Here is an 18,705-nt window from a genome sequence, read left to right as displayed (position 1 = left end):
TAATTTACTCTGCATTCCTGCTCTGAATTTGAATTGATTTTATTTGCCCACAATGACACCATCGTATAGCACTGTGATGGGAGCTCATTCACTACATCCTCCCAATTGGCTGAGGACAACCATCTGACTTGTCTATGAAGGGAAAAGTTATTGTGAACCCTCCTCCCCAACAATTGTACTGAAGCTGCAGCAACCAGTGAAAAGAGTGGTTATTTTCACAATTATATATATTGGAGAAATAGCTCAACCTACTCTGAAATGGCTATCATTTGTTCCAAAATAAAAGTGGGGGAATAGTCAGTGTAGCCCATTATAATAATCTCAGCAAAGTCACTTTGCTGCCAGATATTCCATATATTCCTTTTGGTGGATATTCTTGATTCCTTGCTTTAAACTTTTGTATTTGTGTGCTCCTCTGGAACTAAGTTATCGAAGTGGATTGGGTTAAATTTTAACCTGGAAGAGATTAATAATAAACTGCAATGTGATCGTGGTCTTAGTTAAATATATGAGTTAAGAAAGTTGAAAAATTTTGCTTGGCAACTAGGAGCATCTGGGATCAGGGGAATGGAAAGCTAGCATAGGGGAAATAACTATTGATGAGCACAATTATATTTTAACAGAAGATACCAATGGTTTCAGAGCTCTAAGGAATCAAATTAATGACCTAGAAAACAAGCTCAAATTAAGAAACATCAGGTTGGGGGTAGATCCCTAAGGCTTGGAGGCAGGAAATAAAAGATTCATAAAAAATAATGTAAGTGTTAGAGAAAGATAAACTTATGTGTTTGAAGAAATGCCACAGAGAAAATTTGTATCATTTTAAAATGCATCTAACACCATGCAAACTATCAGTGTCTTTTTCAGACTTGAGAAATGGGGGATTTAAATATTGGAACTCTGAACTGTTGTCATTAAGTGGAAATAGTAATTACATAGACATAAGTGAGTTTGGGAACTGGTTGATTTGGTTCACAGTGGGTTTAAAGGAGATGATTTACCTGTTAATTGTGGGATTATTTAATAACGTAAATATCTTTGCTGTAATAAGTCCAAAGTAAGGGCTTTAAAATTAATAAAAGGATAAAGCTGGGCACACGAGGTGGGGGATATTGATCCCCCCCACATGATGCTTGTAGTAATAGTTATGTATAGTATTAAGAATTGCCTCAACAAAGAGAGATATGGGAAAGAAGGGTCAACATGACTGGTAATGAGCTATATTGGTTTTGAGCCATTTTTAACTGGGACATCAGTTGAAGGTTCAAAAAGGTATTCATTCTCTTAAGTATTTTGATACTTAACAAATTATAAGGGTGTTCTTCCATGTGCATGCTACAAACAGGGAACATGAACAACGTGACTGAAATGTTGCACCCATATTGTATATACACTATTCAGAACATTTGCAAAACTGTTGCTGACTCAGGGATTGGGAACCTCTGGACGTCTGGATGTTTTGGACGATAACTCCCAGCGTCCCTGACCATTAGCCATGCTAGCTGGGGCTGATGGGACCAAGTCCAAAAAGATTAACCCAATTAACATGAACAGTTTCAAATAGTTTAAGGAATTCCCACAATCCTCTCCTTAGCATTCTGGTTAGAAAGACAGGCAGCTCAAGAAATTCTTGTCACCTATAAAAGTATGCAAATTGCATTTCATTAGTGTAAGACAGAAAAGTCCACTGCGGCCATAAAGAGATGTTATAAGATTATTTTGTATAACAGGAATATTTAGGGCTGGCCCAACACTTCTTGCAGCTGAGGATGAACAGCAATCCACACACACACACACACACACACACACACACACACACACAGTCATAGTGCAAAGGTACCCAAGGCTGGCCATGAGACAGACAATCACACAAGCACCTCTATTATTATTTTTGGCCATTTCATGACACACAAAGCCAGCTGACTGAGACAGCAACTTAATTCAGCCTAATGGTAAAGCTGACCCTATTGGTAAATGGTAAGGAGAGGCTTCCCTATGACAACTGGATCTGAACAACCATGCTGTAAAGGACCATCTTAATATTAGGAATAACTTACTCTTTAGTACTTGGTACTCTGTGGTTGGGTATTGGGGAGATGCAGGGTGGAAGCGAACACATTGCAGCAGCCTCCTCCAGACGCTGTTTCTTGTTTTCACCAAGCGTGTCTTGGTTTTCAGACTGCTTCAACCACAAAAACAAAAACCAGTCAATTATGACTTTATAAACACAAAATCTCATAACACCAACATTACCAACCATTGCAGAGTGCAAGAAATCACAATGAATCTCTCAAGTAACTTTAAGCAAGGTTGCATCCAGACAGGTGGTTTCGGATTGGTCAAAAAATACTTCTTTAAAAAATGCAATTTCCTCCTACACTGGTGAGAAATTAATTACTAAGCCACACTTCTCAAACCAATATACAAGCCGAAACTCAAGTTATGAATTCCTGCATATCTCTGAAATTTGTGGTGCAGTTCTCCGAGTCTGCACAAAATTGCATATATTAGTGTATATAAAAATGCACCATATTTGGGGAAACTGTTTGTATATTATTCTTGCACCACTACTTTGTTTTTGTTTATTAAGCTTGTTATATCAATCAATAAAAATGTGTATATTAGTTATAACTGCATACAAAATGTGTATCTTAGGAGAAATTTGTACTGATGCTGATGAATTTTCATGATATAAAAATTACAGATGATTTCTTCCTGCCGACATCTCTTTCTTGGCAAAGAGTCAGCATTTTGTGACTCAAATGCATCCTTATCCGTATTGCATATATTGAAGAGGAGGGCACACAGGCAAGTGGCACCTTTATTAAAGAGGCTCAAAGAGAGCAAGCTCTGCTGCAGCCAAAAGTCTGCTTGAACCAAACATGCCAAGCGCCTGAGAGTTGAACTCAAGCACTTCCTTGTTTGTCAAGCCAGGAAGACCAAGCTGCAACACAGGCTTCAGAGATAGATGCAACCAACACTAACAGCACCACATCACTCCCATAGTATTCTGTGAAACAGACCAGGGAGATGGTGGTTTGCAAACTCATTTCACTGCTAGCACAGGGTTGGTGGCATGCCTTTTGCTTGGATTTCTTCTCCTTTACACAGTTCTGAAGCTGGCATTCTTAGAAGACAAATGGTAGTGATGGCTGACATCACATTTGTGGGGATTTACACCCCCCCTTTTAAACACCATGAAGCTATTTGGACTCTGATACCAGAAATAGAGCTGTTTCAGGCAAAGGGGGTGGGAGGGGATGGAGATCCTTCAGACTCTGCAAATACTCATTTTTTGATATAAAACCCCTGCTTCCTTTCTAACAAACAAATTTCAGTTTGAAGCATGCTGTCATATCCCACACAACAGGATGCCCCTGGGCAAAAATAACATAGAACACATGATAAAGCATTGTCGTTCGAATCACAATAGATTCCACTTTACAGGTAGTTGTTGCAGAAAGGGAGGACTGCGAGTTAAGTGAATGGCAGTTTGATAAATCACAGCTGTTTATGTAGGAAAACCCACATACTCTCAAGGCATAATTTGGCAACTGTACCCACATACTCTCAAGGCATAATTCGGCAACTGTCAGAGCAAAACAGCGAAACCTCTGCTGGTTTTAATGGAGGCATTGCCCATTTAATTTGGAGCCAAATCTGGGCTTGATTCTTTGGGCACTTAAAATATATCAGCATCGGGCAAATCCCAGAATAGACATTTTACAGTCTTTTCTACAGTTCACCTCTCACCTAGAAAGCTAAGGAGAGCCCTGTTGTATTGGACCAAAGACTTATGAAGTCCACCATAGATACAAGGTCCATGACTAGTAGCCACTGATAGACTAACTCTCCATGAATTTGTCAATTTCCATTTTAAAGTTGGTCGCCGTCACCATCAGTCATTTCCCCTGCTTGATGGACCATAATTCCTAAATTCCCATATTTTATTTTTTAAAAAAGTAACTTTCTAGCAGTTGTAGAACCTGACATTTGAAGTCTTTCCTTCTGCCTGCTCTGAAGCTCTGAGCATTCAGCTTCATTGGATAACTAGGGGATCTAGTAACGTATGAAAGGGAGAAAGACCTTTCTGTTCGCTTCCTCCACATGATGATTTTATCATGTCCCCTGCCCCCCAAACACACATTTACTCTAAACCAGTGGTTCTCAAAGGGTGTGGTGCACCACCCTGGTGTGGAACGGGATGGAAAGTGTGATGGGAAGATTCAAGGACGATCAAACTGTGTGTCGCAACACGTTAGTGTGTTGGGTGCAATGTGTAGGTGTGTTGCTTGAATGCTCTTATAAGGGGTTAGTTTAACTTCCGGTTTGCTAGTAAAACTGAATTACTGTGTTGCAAAATGATGCATGTCTAAAAAGTGTGTCACCAACATGAAAAGTTTGGAAACTTCTGCTTTAAACTTTTCAGGGTAGTATAGCATAGTATCAAAACAATTTTCTTTTTATTTGCAGAATATGGTTGAATATCTTTTCAAAATGAGAGAAAGTGTCAAGCTCTCACCTCTCACTGAGTTTGTATACATACTTAAGCTACATATATAAGAGGCTCGTTTATAATTATATTTCGGGAATGATCCATAATTCATCAAGCTGCATTGTTTCATACTTTCAGGAAGTCCCCATGAACATATTACATAGTAGTTGTGTTATATGCTTTAAATCAAGCACTGATAGGAGTTGTTTCTTTTTGTTTTCCAGTGCATCTCTTATCAGTAAAAAAAAATAATTAGTAGGGAATGAGCAAATTTTTATTCTGAAGGTGTGGCCCAGAGAATATGCTAAACCAAAAAGAAAAAAAAGGGGGGACACTCAAACATTGCAACCTTTATTATTTGTCTGCCATCCTTCCTGCATGACAGCAGATACATTGGGATGGTGGTGGTGATGGTGGGGTAGCTGAGTGAGGCACTTACCTGCAGAACACTACGTCATGTATGGATTGTGCTCCCCCCCCTTTTTTACTATACTGATTACTTTGAGTCTGACTGATGTTTTAATGTATTTTAAAATATTTCGTTGTAAGCCGCCCAGAGTGGCTGGGAAAACCCAGCCAGATGGGCGGGGTATAAATAATAAATTATTATTATTACAGTCACCTCACTATTTATGTGGAAACTGAAGTGGCAAATAGCTGCAAGCCTGGAGAGAGAGAGAGAGAGAGAGAGAGAGAGAGTGAGAGAGTTTGTGTTTGGTTTACCTTGTGCTTCCTCTTCAACTTAGGGTTGGGTTTTTCGGGCGCTGGTGTTGGGGACTCTCGGGACTGCCGCCTGTGCTTCATGTTGGCCTCCCAGGGCTCCATTTTCCTGGGTATGGCCTCGAAGACACTTTGATTGGAGGCCTGAGAGATTAGATCCAGGTCTATCTTCACCCAGAGGTGCCTGCGCCCTTCAAACTCTCTTAGGGGAGATATGGGTTCACTCTGCAGAAGTTGTATTGGGGATAGAAGCTCCTCCAAGTCATTGCTTTGGTCGACGGACACATTGCTGCTGTTGCTTGTTAGGCTGCTGACACTGAGAACGTTGCTGCTGGAGTTCTTGGCTTTGGTGCCACTGCTAGGGCCACTGCAAGATGGCAGGTTCTTGCCTTGTAAGCTTTCTTCCTGGTCGGTGTTTGAGTCGGATGTGGAGGAATCTGTTTCCACAAATTCCCGAGACTTGGGAACTGTTTTGCCAGGGCCTCTATACTTCTTCTTCTCGGGTGCTGGCCCTGTGGTCATTCTTGGCTCTTTACGTGGAGCAGTCTTTCCGGCAGTTATTTTTGGGCGGACTTTTGGCTGCTCTTGGGTTTCTTGTGTTTCCTTCTCTTTGGGTGTGCTGGTAATATTTGGTTTGGTCCAATTGTAGTCTTCTACACTGGAAGTCCTTTCTATCTTTTTGGGTTGCTTTTTCCCGGTAGTCCTTTGGGTGGTGGGTTCATTGTGAGCTGGTGATTTCTGCTTGGAACTCTTCACCTCTGGCGGAGCTTTCTGGGCAACGCGGGGTTTGGCTTTCTCTGAAACAGGGTTACGGAGCGCCCTGTCTTTGGAATCAGTCAGAGGCAGGGTGCTAGCCGCTTTCCCTTTGTTTTGTCCTTCAGCCTGTGAGTTGCTCTGAGATTGAGAGCTGCTCTCACCATGACTCTCATGCTGCTTGCTGATGATCATTTTGTTGTGGGGATTGACTTTATTTAACCACTTCACCAATTGCCATTTGTTTGCTGAGGGAGGTTCAGGCTGCAGAAGGATGAAAGAAGGAGAAATCTTGTTTCTGAAAAGGTACCAGCTTTTCTGGTAGCAAGTCTGAACCTGAACAACATTCCTCACCCTGCGCCATCAACTGGCAACCCCAAGTGAATTGCATTATTGCTCTAAAAGCTTAAGAGGTTTAAACATTTGCAAAGAGATGTGAATATTTGCAAAGACCATGTCTGATCATCATAGTCACCATATATACTAGGAGTCAACTCATTTCTCTGGCCTGGTTCACATGTAACACTAAGCCATGGTTGATAAACGAAGGTTTACTGAACCATAGTTTAAACTGATCAGCTGAAGCCACCCCAACAGCTTAACATTACCTGTGGGCCGAGACTCTTAGTTGTGGCCCAGAAGTAGCCAAAGTGGAGGGAGGAGAGAAGGGGTGGGGGTTGAGGTGGAAATTATCAGCAGGTTTGGGGGAAAATTCTGAATTTGAAGAAATACAAAAAAAACTTTGATAAAAAAATAATCCTAAGAGGGAGAACCTCAAAACAGCCTCAAAACATGGTTGAACATGCTCAGTGGCCATGGAATGCTTACAGGTGATAAGGAAAATCAGAAGGCAGAGAGTGTATCATTTTGCTGCAATGTTTCATTTTAGGTCCCAGATGTATAAATGAATGAAATGAAATATAAATGAATTTTGGAGGGGAAGGGCGTCAGACCTTTGGTTTTTACCTCAGGCTTTCAACTGCATGATTAAGTTTTTACCTCTGGCATTCCTCTGTGGGCATGGAACGCTTTCTGACTGTTCAGGGGAGAAAGGACAGCCAGAAGACAGAGGGAATGCCGTGGAACATTACTTTGCTGCAATTTTTTGTTGCAGATCCCATATATAGAGAGATTTTGAAGGGTCACACTTTTGGACCTTGGGATTTGGTTTGTTTTACCTTTGGTGTTTCATTGCGTGGTTCTTTGTTGCATTCACTGTCGCTGGAGCTGGTTTCACTGTCTGAATCAGACTCCGAGCTGCTTTCAGATTCACTGGAGCTCCCAGAACCTCCACTGGAATGTATTAAGACTGGGTTGTGTGCTGCTGGCGACACAAGGCCACTGCAAATAGAAAAAGACACATACTGGCTGTTAACGTTTCCGAGGAGACACCAGGTTGTCACTACTTCTGCTCTGGTTGATTTTAAAGGTACGTGAATTTCTCATTCAGCTCTGACTCCCAGTTGACTCAGAAAAGAGAGTTTCAACAGAAATAATTCCGGGAAGTCAACTTTGCCTTTATCCAACTAGCTCACTACCCCATATTTATTTACTTTGCTTTTGAATTGCTTCCCTTGAAACAATAAGCAATTAAAAAGAACCCCCCCATAAAAATATAAACAATAAGAACTAAACATGTATGCAAGCTGATTACATCCAACAGTGAAAATGAGTTGGATGACTTCACATCCAACGCAGATAGAATCTGGGATAAGAAGGTGCAGAAAGTTCTCCTCCCTCCTCAATCCCCACAACAACCCAGTGAAGTAGTCTTAGGCTGAGAGGCACTGACTGGCCCCTCAAGGTCACCCAGTAAGCTTCACGGCTGAGTGAACGGATGCTAAAGAAAGAGGTGGATTTGCCCTGCCACACCTTAAACTTTATTATGAATCAGCTGCTTTTTGTTGGCTGAGAGAATGGCTGATTCTTGAAAATACTGAAGTGTTGGATTTAGAAGGTTTTAACAATGTATTCGGATGGCATGCACATTTGTGGTATGATAAGGTAAAAGCACATAAAGCATTTAAAAATCATATTGTTAGAAAAGCATTATTTAATGTTTGGATAAGATATAAGGATTTGTTAGGGGGAAAAAACCCAAGATGGTTGTCACCAATGGCACAGAAAAAACTCAATATGGAGGCCAAATGGCCGAAATATTGGGAAATTCTGGAACAAGATGGAGAGAGAATAAAATTGCAGAGCTTTGAAAAATTGAAAAACAAAGTGCGAGATTGCTCCATTACTATCAAATAATGGAGGCATACAAATTGGACAAAAAAGTTGGGTTCCAGGTGGAAAAATCAAAATTGGAAACAGAATTGTTAGATCCAAAAACTAAGAATTTGTCAAGAATGTATAGCTTGCTGTTGAAATGGAACACTCAGGATGAAACGGTGAAATCAGCTATGATTAAATGGGCACAAGATGTTGGACATAACTTAATGATGGCTGACTGGGAACGGTTATGGACCACAGGTATGAAATTTACGGCATGTAATGCCTTAAGAGAAAATTTAATGAAAATGATTTATAGGTGGTACATGACACCAGTTAAGCTTCAAAAAATCTACCATTTGCCCGATAATAAATGTTGGAAATGTAATGAGACTGAAGGTACATTCTTTCACCTTTGGTGGACATGCCCGAGGATTAAGGCATTCTGGGAGATGATTTATAATGAAATGAAAAGGGTATTTAAGAAACCAGAGGCCTTTCTCCTGGGCATGGTCGGCCAATTGGTGTTAAAGAAGGATAGAACTTTTTTTATGTATGCAACAACAGCAGCAAGAATACTCATCGCGAAATATTGGAAGACACAAGAATTACCCACCCGGGAAGAATGGCAGATGAAGTTGATGGACTACATGGAATTGGCGGAAATGACTGGCAGAATCCGAGACCAGGGAGAAGAGTCGGTGGAAGAAGATTGGAAGAAATTTAAAGACTATTTACAGAAATACTGTAAAATTAATGAATATTAGAAAAATGTTGGAATGAAGTTATATGGCTTTAGTAGAAATGTTATAAGGAATTAAGTATAAATAGATTATTAGAGCATTAAAGGGAAAATTAAGGTTAGAATGTGTTAAGACAATTATAGGATAGAAAACAGGAAGATGGAAAGGAATTGCTGAAACAATTAATAGAAGTGGAATACAAAAAGGGAGGTGCGAGGAGGTCGTGGAAATTAGTGAAAGATAGATAAAATATTGAAATTGGACTGTGTTTTAAATGGTTTTTGTTTTGTTTTGTTAGTTGTAGGTTAGTGTTTTGCAGTGTAATTTTTTTTGTATTGTACTGTATTATTGTATGTTTTTTCTTTTTTGGTTTTTTGTAGTGTTGTGTTCATTTTGTTGGAAAACTAATAAATATTATTATTTAAAAAAAAAAAAAGCTTCATGGCTGAGTGGAGATTTGAACCTAGGTCTCCCAGGTCCAAGTCTGACACTCTAACCCAGGCTTCCTCAACTTCAGCCCTCCAGATGTTTTTGGCCTACAACTCCCATGATCCCTAGCTAGCAGGACCAGTAGTCAGGGATGGTGGAAATTGTAGTCTCAAAACATCTGGAGGGCTGAGTTTCAGGAAGCCTCTTCTAACCACTACACCACACTTGATCATTCCATGTGATTTCATGTTACTAAAAAAATATGGGGGGAAGCCATGGAGAAACCATAACTCTGTCATTCTGTTCAAGCAATGATTGACCCAAACCCATTCTTGGCCTATTCTATAAACCTAGAAGATTAGACTTTCAACCATCAATCTCCATCTCCTGTGTACTCCCATTCAAATAAAAGGAGGCTACTACAGAATCAATGGGGATGAGTATTTGCATGCTGTAATTTTTCAATTGGTCTCTGAGGTTTTTAAGTTAAGTAGGATGCAGGGATTATGAGCAAGTAGCCCAATAAAATGTAATTTATTGTCACATGTCCAAACCTGTTAGAATGCGGCTTCCAGAAACAAACAGCAATTGTTTAAATAATTTACCAACAGAAATGTGCAGTCCTCGATTTTTTTTTTTGAGCCAAACATTCATAATTTATGCTCAGATGAAGAACATTAGGCAGCTCTAATATTTGCATGTAAACATTGTAAAAATTTATTTTAACTAATGCTATGGATTATTCCACCCCAGCCCCCGTCCCCCACACACTGCAGCCAGGGTTGTATAGAAAGAGCAATAGGTGCATTACAATTCAGTAGAGATGCCCTGGGGAGTCTTCATCTGAAGCTAGTTATTCACTTGTGCCTTTGTAAAACACAGTACTAAAATAAAACATTTTAAAGGCCTCTCTGTTTCAAATTGCAACACTTATCCCATGTTTCTTTCCCCACCCTGTGCTACAAGTTATAGATTCAGGGTAAAGATCTGGATTTCCAGTGCAACAGATTTTGCTTTCTGCAGTGGTTGAGAAAGCAGTGCCTGTCTGCCATCACACTATGCAAGAATTTTGAATGCCTGACATCCATTAGTGCCCTTTGTTTTCCTACCAAATCTTACTTTACTTTCTTGGTGCCATAAATGCTCATTCTTCCTGGACTTTGCTTTGCACAAATGCTATCATTTTCTTGCAACATATGCTACACACTATTATTGCCCTTATATGCATTGCCTATATTTTTGGGTGGGCTATTGGTTCCTCCCACACGTAATAGGATGGGATCACTGTATTCCCATTTGATATGTGTTAGATTTTTTGAGATCAATGAAATTTGTTTACAACAGAAAGAGAGAATATGTAGTACCCTCAGGGATTGAACCTGGGACCGTCTATCTATAAAGATGTCCTTCCTCAAATGGAAAAGCTGTACTTGTTGCTTGCTTGTAGGTGTGGTGCCTATAGAAGTTTCCCCAGTTGTCACTGAATCGAAGAAGCCACCTCCATTTTTATGACCCATCCTGCTTTTTTTTTTTTACAACTGAAGGTGCAGCAATCCCCTTAAGGGAAATATCCATGCACCAAGCCAGGAGAAACTATCTTCCCTTGGGAGACAGATGCATGAGCCAGAACTCATGCATCTTCTGGAAGCAGAACAAAACATTTTTTTCTGCACAGGCTTTTGTTGGCTACTAGCTATTAGGTAGAATATTATTATGTGACCCATCCTTCTAAGATGAGAACAGCTTTGAGTCCAAGGACATAACTGGTTGATAAATAAATAAGGAGCCTCTTTCATTAAGCACAAGCAAAATACTCATTAAAATGCAAGGGATACCTCTAGAGGGACATACCACTTTCCATTGTAATGATGAACATGACCCACATGTGGAGCATGAAAAAGTTTGTGTGCTTGGCGCTCTAGTAAAACTGACTTTAGCCTTATAAAAGCACACAAATAGAATTTCTGACTTTCACAAGAGGTAGTAATTCACACTTCTGTATCCATCTGCCTGAATGAGAGGGAAGAAGGAGAGAGTGCCTGATGGTTGATTTTAAGTATGCGAAGCTGAGCCAGCAAAGCGTCAGAGAAGTGAGGTCATTTGATATTATTCCTTTACGCCTATTCAGCATATCTCATGGGAAACACATGTGCCCAATATCAAATTATCACCAAAAATAATTTGGAAGTCTTTTTTTTATTTTAAAGAATTAGGCTCCATTGCTCCCTTCCCCACCACTAATCCCTTTCCCATTATCCTTGACCATTGGCCATGTTGGCTGGGTGCTGATGGAGTTCAAGTCCAGCAACATCTGGAAGGACAAAGGTCTCCCATCTCTGTCATATAAGATCTGCATTCTCATCATTAAGTCCAATTTAGAAACAGTTATCTGTATTTCCACCCACCTATGATCCCAGCATCTGCTTGGCAATATTCCCTGCAGTGGGCTGAAATCTGAGTAATGCTGTTGTGGTTTTCACTTGACTGCCTGGATGTGAAAGCTTTATCATGGTCTGCTCATCTCTAAACTTGAAGGGGAAGAGGACCTACATATGAACATAAGAAGAGCCTGCTGGATCAGGCCAGTGGCCCACCCTTTGCCCAATGGCTGACTACATGCCTATGGGATACCTATAAGCAGGACAACAAGTGCATCGGCACTCTCCAGCAAATGAAGCATAATGTCACCAGCTGTGAAGTAAGAACAGTCACCAGGATTAGTAGTGACTTATAGCCTTATATTCTATAAATTTAAAGCCATCCAAGATGGTGACCACCATTCCCTCTTGTGGGAGTGAACTGTGCAGTTTAACTACTGTATCTGCTTTGTGAAGCAGTGCTTTTTGTTCATTTGTCCTGAGTCTTCCAACACTCAGCTTAACTGGGTCTTCCAACACTGAAGCAAACGCAACACTGTTCAGCATATACACCCTGAATGGGCTGTGAGTGCAGCAGCCTTGTAGTCCACCTTAAAGTACTTCCGATAGAATATACAGACAACATTTTTCTCTCCAAGATATATTCATAGTGGGGTGGCTGCCACAGGGGCTCCCATTAGGAACACAGGAAGCTGCCATACAACAAGCCATGTGTTCTTTGCTCCTGGATATAAGGCATTGAACACCTGAGGGCTGGGGGCCAAATGAAACCCTCCAAGCCCCCACTTTAAATGGCCCTTGGGACTTTCCCCTTGCCACATCCTCCTTGGGTGTTCCCCCCCTGGCTGGAATGTGTCATTGGAACCACAAAGGTGGAGGATAGAGATCGAGTGTGTGAAGAAAGTAGATTACTGTGCAAAGATAAAATCAACATGATTTGCTCCACCCTATTTGGCTTTTGGGCTTGCCCTACATTAACACATGAACCCCCCAGAAGGGAATGCAGCCTGAATGCAGGGCTGAAAAGGGTTCTCCACACCTGCATTAAAGGATGCTCTTGGCTTACTCTGCATTCAAAACAGGGTTCTTACTGAACAGGGTTGGAGGAGAAGTTTTCTTGTTTTTAAGAAAACCAATCTACCTGCACATCTCAGACTATTGCAAGGTTCTCCACAGGCTTGTGTCATCTTTACAGACTGACAACAGCTCTACAGGACAGCTCAGAGATTCAGGTGGGCTTTTTGGCAGAGGGCTTCCCCAACGCTACATGGAGGTGAAACCAGTCCAGAATTCTGCTTATGTAGTTGGTTTCCTGGCATGTTTACAGCCACACGTGGATCTATGGAAGATCTGTTTATTGTGCAGGTTGTTAAAAATGACAATGAAAAGCTAAACCTTATGTCAGTAGCCACAGCACATTCCTGGACTAGTGCAGCACCAATTGCCAAGGCAGAAGCAAGCATGCTAGGAAATGTATGTATAGAGCGGCCTAAGCCTTTAATCGCCTGACAAAGAAAAGACCAAAATAATAGAAACAGACCCAGCGTGGCCTTAATTTCTTTCCAATCCAAAAATAATCCCAAGAAAACTACTTATATGCCAAATAGCATTGAAAAATCAACTTCTGAAAGATTACTGGTTTGCTCAAAATATCCCCCCTCCTTCTTTTGTCTGTACAAAATACAATGGGGTCCTGTTCGCTTTTTCATCTTGGGTAACAAAACTGACTTGATATATCTCGCAATTCTGCACTGAAGAACTCTTAGCCCTTAAATGGTCCACTTTAAGGCTGAAGCACTCCCTTTTTGTCACTTAGGTTCAACATAAGAGTAGTTCCTGCTTTATCACTGGCCAAGATGTGAAAACCCTTTTATCTGCAATGTTCGTGCAAAATGAAAGATAAGGGGCATCTTGCATACGGAAAAATGCATGACTGATTCTGGGAAAAGCAGAAATAAACAGAATGAGGTACTGGTGCAGGGGAAGGGGATCCTTATTTTGAAAGATGAACTGAAATGGAGAGATTACAGGTTAAAAAGAAAGAAAGAAAGAACAGGTTAGGTTGAACCTCCACCTGGACACTAGGGTTTGGCCATGTGCTTGAAATGGTTTCCTACAAAGATCAAGGGACAGAAGATTGACTGATGGAAGTGCTGTTCTCTCTTTAACAGAGTCATGTGCACCCCTGTCTCCAAGCAGTGAGAGACTCCAGAGATGCCTGAGCCTAACTAGAGTTTGGTTTCCTTGTAATGAAGGTAAATGGAGACTTTAGGATATATGGTTTCATTTACCTTTACCTTTACAATTTGAGCATGGGAAGCCAAGGCTCACAACGCTCCACAGATCTTGCTGTTAGACTGTGACTCCCCTTATCCCTGACTATTGATCACACTGGCTGGGGATGCTGGGAGTTAGAGTCCAACATCTGAAGGACACCACAGAGGTGACCCCTGACCTCTCATATCACTTTCTGTCACTGCACCTCAAAAAGCGATATTGCAGATCTGGAAAAGATACAGGAAAAGTCATCCAAAATGATCAAGGGGGTGTATGAGGAAAGGTTAAAATGGTTAGGGATTTATAGTTTTTTGGGGGGGATGTCAAGCAGGGGAAAACATGACAGAGGTGTATAAAACCATGCCTGGTGTTTAGAAAGGGGACAAAGTAAAGTTTTTCTCCTTTCGTAACCCTAGATCTTGGGTTCATCTGATGACGCTTAATGGCAATTCAGGCTGGACTCCTTCACATATTGCACAGTTAAAACTATCCATTTGCTTCCAAAAGATTTGGTGGTGACCACTATCTTGGACAGCTTTAAATTAATATTGGATAAGGCTATCAGTGACAACCAGCCATGATGTCTGCATTACCTCTGGTATCAGAGACGACATGCCTCTGAATAGGAGCTGCTTGTGACTGGGAGAAGGCTGTTGGGTGGTCATGCCCTGGGGTTGCAGATCCTCCAAGGGTCCCCATTTTCCAGGGACATCCCTGATTTAGAGAAGCCATCCCTGTTTCCAATCTGATCCTGTAATATCCCACTTTTCCTTAGGACGTCCCTATTTTCATTGGAGAAATGCTGGAGGGAATGGAGTTATCTGGCCCCCTGAGCTCTCTGAAGGCAATCCTGCATAGGGAAGGTTTTTTAAATGTTTTATTATATTTTTATGTGTGTCGGAAGCTGCCCAAAGTGGCTGGGGCAACCTAGTAAGAAGTGTGGGGTATAAATAGTAAAATTATCATTATAGAATGGGACGTCCCTATTTTAAATGGAGAAATGTTGGAGGATATGGGGTTGCTATAGGCATCTAGTTGGCCACTAAGGGTACAGGGGGCCAATGAACTGTTCCAGCAGGACTCTTCTTACGTTCCTACTAGAGTCTAGATAGTGGGGACAAGGGACGGGGAAGAAAATTAAAATACTTCTCAATTAAAGGTGGATCAACACCAGTCATCCTTCAAAAATTGCACCTTTCTTAATTTTGCAATGCAGTTCTGCATTAAAGTAATGTGTACAAAAATGGATATACAGTAGGGCAAAATGTGCATGTGTATTATGTGTATTAGTGAAAATAGCAATGTATAAGGGAAATTGCATACAAAAATGAGTTTTGTGAAATGCACACTGAAATTGCTGGTGAATTTTCATGAGAACTTTATTTTTTATTTAATCACAGATGGATGTGGAAATGCTGGAGAGGTGAACGTGAGACTGCAAAAATGACAAATGGAAAGAAACCAAAGCTGATACCCATCACTAGGGATGACTACAGGCCTTGGAGACCATGTCCATAAAAAGGCCTGCTTTCCCCTCACTTCATGTGCACCTTAAGTCAATCAGATATGAACAAGTGAAGCTGCCTTATAGGAGTCAGAGCACTGGCCCATCTAGCCCACTGCTGTTTCCTTGGATCAGCAGGAGCTCGTCAAGGTTTCACCGATAGGCCCTTCCCAGCATTGCTAGCAAAAATGGAGAGCGAACCTGTGGCCTTCTCCACTCCACAAAGTCTCCTGTTGCACTAGGGCTATCTGCTTCTCTGTGCTAGATCTTTTATTTGCTGTTGAATCAAACACTCCATAGCTAACAAGAGTCCTCCCTCCCCCAGTTCAGTAGTTTGAGGAAACAAGCCATCTGATTTGCACGTTCAAGCCTCCACTTTTGCTTCATGTACAGTGGTACCTCGGGTTAAGAACTTAATTTGTTCTGGAGGTCTGTTCTTAACCTGAAACTGTTCTTAAACCTGAAGCACCACTTTAGCTAATGGGGTCTCCCGCTGCCGCCGTGTCATTTCTGTTCTCATCCTGAAGCACAGTTCTTAACCCGAGGGACTATTTCTGGGTTAGAGGAGTCTGTAACCTGAAGCGTATGTAACCTGAAGCATATGTAACCTGAGGTACCACTGTATTTCTTAAAGTTACAGATTCATTTCCAGACATTTCTTAAATGATTACAGAGCTGTCATGAGCATGGTTTATTTTTCTGCACCATAAATGATGAACAAATGTGCAATTCATGCATTGGTTGTGTGTCCCCCCCCCCGCCTGCTCACTGCTGAGACTGTTCTTACATTATTTTCAACACATCATTTACCCGTAATATTTTAATAAACCACTTTAAAGGTGAAGCAGAGTAGTTACAATAAATAACTACTGTATTACTGGCAATTATTAATTTTGAGAACGAACGGTGCCGGATCTTCACATTGCAAATATATTCACAGCACAATGGTAGGCATTGCCTACTCAGAAGGAAGCACTGTTTAGTTCAGTAGGACTTACTTTCAGGTAAGTATGTAAAGGACTAGTACTGCAATGATCAAGAATGTCACTTGGCACTGGGGCTACCAACCAAGTAAAGAATGTTCATTTTTTTATTGGCTAAATGGCAGATAATTACCGTATTTTTCACCCTATAGGACGCACTTTTTCCCCTCCAAAAATGAAGGGGAAATGTGTGTGCGTCCTATGGGGCGAATGCAGGCTTTCCCGGGCTTCCTGCAGCTCTGCGCCACCCTCCGGATCCCGGTGCGAAGCTGCGCGGGGCTCCGGAAGGTGGCACAGAGCTGCCTGCGCTCCAGGGCTTCCTGCAGCTCTGCGCCACCCTCTGGATCCTGACGCGAAGCCACGCGGGGCTCCGGAGGGTAGCGCAGAGCTGCCTGAATGCCAAAGCCTGGTGCGCGCTGAAGAGCGCCCCGGGCTTCGCGCACCTCTCCGCAAGCCTGGGGAGACCGGCGCGGCTCCCTAGGCTTGCAGATAGCAGGCTGTTCTGGGGTCGGGGGAAGCTTGGGCTTCCCCCGCGCCTGCCCCGTGCCTGGGGAGGGATTTTTTTTCTTTACCCCCCCCCCAAATTAGGTGAGTCCTATGGGGCGATGCATCCTATGGGGCGAAAAATACGGTAATTAATTAATGTATTTAAAGTAAATATACTTATTATACAAAGCAACCATTGGGTTGGATCTAGAGTCAAGATAAGCAGAGACAGGCAGCACTGAATAATATCCCAGCACTCAGACCTGTTTGGTGACATTGGGAAGTAGATGGGCTGTTTGATATCTGGACCCATACCTGATGCAACACCAAACCCTGTGATGCTGCAATCAACAAACTGTGGCCATTTAAAACCCATCTCAGCCTATGTGCAATTATTTGCTTCCACATGCTGCATCCCTGTTGCGTGTGGGCACACTGCCTACTGATTAAACTGATCTAGCTTTTACACCCTGGCTGATAAAAATGTGACAAGTCTTTTCCGAAAGGACAAAGACTGTCTGACGTCACTCCATGCAGGCTGAGCAAAATTTATCTTCCAAGCTGATTTTTATGTAGAAGGTGCCAAGTATCCAAAGATTTCATCCGTATCTTTTGGACTTGCCCCCCCCCCATGTCTATCTCTCTATCTGGAATGAAGTTTCCATCATACAATGTATCACAGGCTACTAACTTCTTGAAAACTCCTATTTAAAAACAAACTGAATAGGATGATTTAAAGATGGTGATAAGCTTGCTCATAACAGCTAGGTTGTGTGTAGGGCAACACAGGAAATCTCCAGAACCCCCTATTATTACAGAATAGCTAAGGAAAACCTGGGAAGCCGTCATATTACCCAAACTCACTTATAATTCAAGTTCCAAGCAAAACACACAAAACTACAAAATAATAATTTCACTGAGTAATAGTCTTTAAATATAAACTATTGGAATGATAAAATTCATAATATGCAACCGCATGTCTTTTTTTTAAAAAAAATCAAAACAAAAACTTGTCTTTTAAGAGCCACTGAGCTAAAAATCTACATGAGAGTTGAACTGATAAAGATAATTGCTGCATCTTTCTTATTCGTTGCTTTTTCTTTATTTTAATATGCTGCTTGTTTGCACTGCTTATTCATCTTCATTAATGCTTCTATTTTTAACAAAAAAACCCACCTCCCATTCTTCCTGTACATTCTGAGTTATTGAAAATATTTTAAAGAATGTTTTTAAAAGAGAAGGCCACAAAGACAGAAACCTCCAACTTTCTCAGCTGCTGGACTGAACTTCACTACCCAAGTCAGAGATGGGCTACATTTTGCAAACCAGGGGCTGCATTGGGCCACATGCCATATGTAGGTGGGGCCAGAGGCAGAAGTGGGCAGAGCAATGCATGCAAATTTTAATTTTGCACAGGAAGCAAGTTTACACACACACACACCCTGCATCCAGGCAAACATGACTCATTATCAAACTACACCTTCCAGCCAGGTCAAAACATTTATGGAGGATCCAAAGCAGGACCAGTCAGGGGTGTGGTCTGGGGTGATTTCTGAGGACCAGAAAAGGAAGATTAAAGGGCCGCACTTGAAATTTCCCACCCCTGATCAAAGTAAATGCAACAGTAGGATTCAACAGGGCATTTCCCTCTTTTTATGTGCTTTTTTATTACACATGTACCCCATCTTTCCTCCAAAGGAGTTCAAGGCAGCATTCATGG

At 41.5% G+C, this 18,705-nt stretch overlaps 1 protein-coding gene across 6 annotated transcripts in view; it reads right to left on the bottom strand.

Moving 5' to 3' along the window:
* AFF2 (ALF transcription elongation factor 2) overlaps positions 1 to 18,705 on the bottom strand; it is a 401,939-nt gene that overhangs the window by 27,420 nt on the left and 355,814 nt on the right. For 5 of the 6 annotated variants that reach the window (XM_082207166.1, XM_082207168.1, XM_082207169.1 and 2 more), the window contains 3 exons: positions 7,147 to 7,309; positions 5,219 to 6,232; positions 2,058 to 2,182 (listed from right to left, as the gene is read on the bottom strand). In XM_082207166.1, coding sequence (XP_082063292.1) covers positions 2,058 to 2,182; positions 5,219 to 6,232; positions 7,147 to 7,309 — 1,302 coding nt within the window. The remainder of the gene's footprint in view (positions 1 to 2,057; positions 2,183 to 5,218; positions 6,233 to 7,146; positions 7,310 to 18,705) is intronic. The other variant, XM_082207167.1, reaches the window with a different exon arrangement.

The sequence above is a fragment of the Podarcis vaucheri genome (genome assembly GCF_965113315.1).
Source record: "Podarcis vaucheri genome assembly, chromosome: Z".
In the NCBI taxonomy this organism is placed as follows: Eukaryota; Metazoa; Chordata; class Lepidosauria; order Squamata; family Lacertidae; genus Podarcis; species Podarcis vaucheri.
This window is presented reverse-complemented; position numbering and strand designations above follow the sequence as displayed.